The sequence below is a fragment of the Vicia villosa genome, linkage group LG1, assembly GCF_029867415.1.
Source record: "Vicia villosa cultivar HV-30 ecotype Madison, WI linkage group LG1, Vvil1.0, whole genome shotgun sequence".
In the NCBI taxonomy this organism is placed as follows: Eukaryota; Viridiplantae; Streptophyta; class Magnoliopsida; order Fabales; family Fabaceae; genus Vicia; species Vicia villosa.
Window position 1 is genome coordinate 242,329,030 of NC_081180.1, and position 4,940 is coordinate 242,333,969.

At 27.5% G+C, this 4,940-nt stretch overlaps 1 protein-coding gene across 1 annotated transcript; it reads right to left on the reverse strand.

The window, feature by feature from the left end:
• Window positions 1–1,537: 1,537 nt before the first annotated feature.
• Window positions 1,538–2,230, reverse strand: LOC131624646 (pathogenesis-related protein PR-1 type-like). Its single transcript, XM_058895586.1, has one exon. The coding sequence runs from the start codon at window positions 2,228–2,230 to the stop codon at window positions 1,739–1,741; it is 492 nt and encodes a 163-aa protein (XP_058751569.1). The 3' UTR covers window positions 1,538–1,738.
• Window positions 2,231–4,940: the final 2,710 nt, after the last annotated feature.

The following is a 4,940-nucleotide window of genomic DNA, read 5'->3' on the forward strand; positions in this document are numbered from 1 at the left end:
ATATATATATATATATATATATATATATATTAAATATTATTTAAAAAAATAATATTATATAAATTTTATCTATATACATAATATAAGAAAATTTTGTCTATAATATAATATTATGTTTTTTACGGAAATTTTCTTTTTTACCTTTTAAACATAATGACATACTATATACATATTATAATTTTCTTTAAAATTAATTTGTTTTACTATTTAAACATATTCAATATTTTATTTGCCATTAAAAAATAAATATTCTGTTTTAAAAAATAATAATATAATATAAAATTCGTTTTACATAATTAAAAATTTAAATATTCTATTTTAAAATAAATTAATATAATATAAATTATATTAAATATTCTATATAATTTTGTTTTACCTAAAAAAAAGTTTTACAAAACAAAATACATAATATTTAAAAACAAACTAATATTAACTATATTTTATCATTTAAAATTAATTTATATATTAATTTCGTTTTACCTAATTAAAAAAAAAAACATAATATCTACAAATCAACCAACAATCCAATAAATATATAATTTTTAAAATTGCAAAAATACCTATTCTTCAATCTCCTTCAATCTTTTTGTCCAATCTTTTTCTAAACCTCTTCAATATTCTTCATATAAGAAAAACAGCGACGTGGGTGTGATGGAAAAAAATTATTCTAAAAAAATAATAAGAAATAGTAATTAACAAAAAGTGTTACTAAAATAATTTTTTAATTAAAACTGTATAAGTCAAAGAAAATGAAAGTGATAGTCCAAAGGTTCGTATTGGAAAAATAATATGAAAATAACAATCGATAAAAAATGTAATTAAATTAATTTATTATTAAAATTTTGCACTAACATAATAAGTGTGCATGATTGTAGTTGAGAATTGAATTATATTTTAATCAAATTCGTGCAACACACGTATAATTTACTTAATTAAGAGTAATCATAGGATTTTTCCACAAGCGGAACTCCCAAACGAGGTATAAACCCTTCCTTAATAATAATATTCATTTATTCACCTCGAATATTAAAAACATCATAAAGTTAAATATTGTATTTTTCCTCTGTTAAATATTTTTTTTTTAGCAAAAGTTAAATATAAGAAGAGCTAAGAGTTCTCTAACCTGCTTAAAAAAGAACTGGAAAAACCCGACAAAAAGTAAAAATTACAAATCAATTACTATCACGAGAGTAGTCGTTGTCAATATTTTCTCCTCGACTTAATGGACTAAAGGAAAAAAGTAGCGCACTCTCATTTTTTCATCTCGACAAAATAGACTAAAGGAAAAAGTAACACACTTCTACATTACACCCTATGATATCTCGCTAATTTTAAAGGCAAAAATACGAATATATAAAAAAATTATATTTTTATTAACTCTGCTATCTTATATTTATAAAAGTTTAAACATTAATTTTAGGAATTTGTATACAAGAATAAAAAATTCATATAAAAAAATAGAATTTATACTAAATTTTTTTTTTGATTTGACCATTTTCAAACAATTTTTTGATGATATTATAAATGGTTTGGGTATTATTTATTTATTTATTTTTTGCATAGATTTCAAACGGAATGTTATTTTCGAATAGATTTCCAATGAACACACTATGTCTAAAACGTCCTTATTACAAATTATAAAATTCCTATAATACTACATTAATTTATTCTGGGTTCTTCTATGATAGAGCTCTTACATCTAAGTTGGAACAAATCATGATAGTAGAAAATAAATCACTCAGTATGGCCTCTCACCAATATAGTTGCCAGGAGGATCATAATTGCATGTAATAAAAGTTCCTCCATTATCACATCTCACTTTAGCACATCCAATTCTCACTGTATTTTTCCAAACAACTTGTGTATAATGGCCACACATTTGTCCCTCAGCACATGAATTACTATCATAATCATAGTAGGGTTTCTCGTTAACCCACATCGTCACAGCATCTGTTCCAAACATCTCACCGCTGCTCATCGCGATATTCTCTCCGTATCGATCAGTACCTGAGTGGACCAATTGACAATCTTTGCGTTGGTTAGCATAATTATTTGCAAATGCAGCAACCTTGTTGTCCCAAACAAGATCTGGAATCTTAACTTTGGTGACCGCCGATCTCGCGGCGTTCTGTCCTTTTAGATAATCTGCTGGAGAATCTTGAGCTTGTACAAAGTGACTAACCATAATGAGTATTAAGGCTAAGACACATAATGCAGAAAATGAATTCATTTTGTTTTTCTGTTGCAAATTAAATGGTGAATGGAAATGGATGTATTTGGTGAAAATTGTTGAAGCTCTAGTGATGTATTTATATAGAATGTTTATCATTGAAATTTGGTAATTCAAAAAGATATTTTCCTTTACAAAAAGATAATTTTATCAATAGCTAAAATTCCCATGTATTTAGGAGCTTTTTATTTTTAGTAAACTTGGCTTTTACTTTATGATAATTTAATTGATTTTAAATTTATGTTTGAAATATAATTTTATAATTTTATATCCCAATTAAGTTTAACCTTAAATCTATAACATATGTATAAAAGGGAATACTTTGTTTTGGTGTAGTCTATTTTTTATTAATTTTATCTTTATTTTATTGTGTAATTTACACAATAACTTCTATTTAAGCTACTATAATTAACTTTCTCATAGGGATGTCAATGAGTCGGGTCGGGTCGGGTGCGGGTTTCACATTACCCAAACCCGTATTCGAAATCAGCACCCAATCGAACCCAAATACTATTCAGGTGGCAAACTAATACCCACGTCCACATCCATTGAGTTCGGATTTTTTCACCCAAACCCAGACCCGTGACAAAATACATAAAATACATTTTTTCTACAATTTTTCACAATGTATTATATAAATATATTTATAAATTTATATATAAATATATATATATATATATATATATATATATATATATATATATATATACATATACATATACATATATATATATATATATATATATATATATATATATATTTATAAATTTATATATAAATATAAATATAAATATATATATATATATATATATATATATATATATATATATATATAACATGATATATTTTTCTAAAATTAATTTAAATAAAAAAAATTATTTATATTTTCTCGGGCGTGCATTGAAAAACGGACAGACACACTTGTTTCTGTATAAAATAATAGAATAAGAGATCTTGATTTTAATTTTTTGTGTTGATTATTAAATTGTGATATTACTTTATTTATTTATTATGGATTATTGAACAAAAAGGAAATTCCTCTTAAAAAACAAATAAGTAAAAGCGTCTCCTAATTTATTACTGTAAAAGTGAAATATATTATTTTAATTAATTAATTAATTAATTGAAAATATGTAAAATAATGGTAAAAGAGGACTGGAGATCCCTAATTCAATAATAGAATATTTTGTTTTTGACAGAATTCAACGTCAATAGACAAACATTAATATTTAAACAAAAATACATATATGCTTGAAAGTTCATTGACTCAATATAAACATCTATCACCAACAAAAAAAATAGATATATGCAATGTGCTTATAAACTTGTATGCATTTTTTGTTACAACAACTAATGCTTAACTTAGCTAACAACTAGAAACCCATGCGTTGCGTGGTTGACCTATAATATATTATTGTTATTGTATATAATATTTTAAATTTCAAAATATTATTATTATATATTTTTTTTGAAAAGGCAAAATTTTTATTATTAAACAAGCTAGCACAAGACATGCTAGAATCGAAGAGTGACGATACAAATTGATAAATTATTAACTGCATCAATTCTAACACAACAACTATAACAGAAATACTCTAACAGGAATACTCTAATAGAAATACATGAGGATACTTTGTACTCACTAGCCAACAATGCTTTTCAAAGACAGCAATCCAAAGCTAGGAACCCCCTAAACACACCATTGATTCTGCACCATGAAAGATATTCAAGCGCCAGACAAATAAAGGATAGACCGAAGCTAATTCTACTGTCATTTCACTGTTTCGAGACATACAATCGGAGAGGATAGCCACTGATAAATGGAATAAGTGAATCCTCTTGAATTAACTCTCAGTCAGTTCCATGAGAGGAGTTTAGTTTCTTCAACAACAATCGTTGAGAAAGAGATATCTTTGTTTTGAAAGATCTTTGCGTTTCTCGCTTTCCAAATGCTCTATATGCATGCGAACCAAATTGTGGAGATTCCGTGAGTCTATCCTTTATTTCACTACAAAACTCCTGGAAAGGCGTTAAAATTGACAGCAGTAGAGTTATGAAATACAGTAGTCACCCCTAACCATCTCGCGATATCGGCCCAGACTTTGGTTACGGGATGAAATTTGAAGAAAATGTGGTTCGTGGATTCTACCGATCCACATCCTCCTTCACACAATAATTGTCCGAAGTTAATATCCCTCTCTTACATAGGTTTTCTTTTGACGGGATTCGGTTCTGGATGATTTGCCAAACACACACCGCCACTTTAAGGGGAATGAAATTGTTCCACACTTTGTTATGAAGCGATTCGTCTCCCGAGTTACTAGCATCTGATAGGGCGGAGTAGGCTGATTTAACAGAATAGCTCTCGGAAGGATTGGCGAGCCAAACAACGCTGTCCCTTCGCCCAGTTCTAAAAGAGGATGAACTAATTTCTTCAATTAACTGCTGCAATAATTTCGTCTCCCATTCAAAGAGATCTCTCCTTCAGCTAAATTTCCATTCTCTAGTATTTCCATCTCCCCTTCTCATATCTGCCACTATAGCTTCTTTATTCAAAGAAATTGAGAATAGTCGTTCAAACCTCATTTTTAAGGGACCTCCTAACCAGCAATCACTCCAGAAAGATGTATTCTCCCCTCCCCAAATATTCTGCTTTCCAGCCCCTCAAACCAATTGAGATGGTTCCCTCCTCCTACTAGTTATATCTTCT

What these genes read in the sequence shown, in the direction of transcription:
- LOC131624646 (XM_058895586.1), bottom strand. Translation starts at nt 2,230, where the DNA reads ATGAATTCATTTTCTGCATTATGTGTCTTAGCCTTAATACTCATTATG.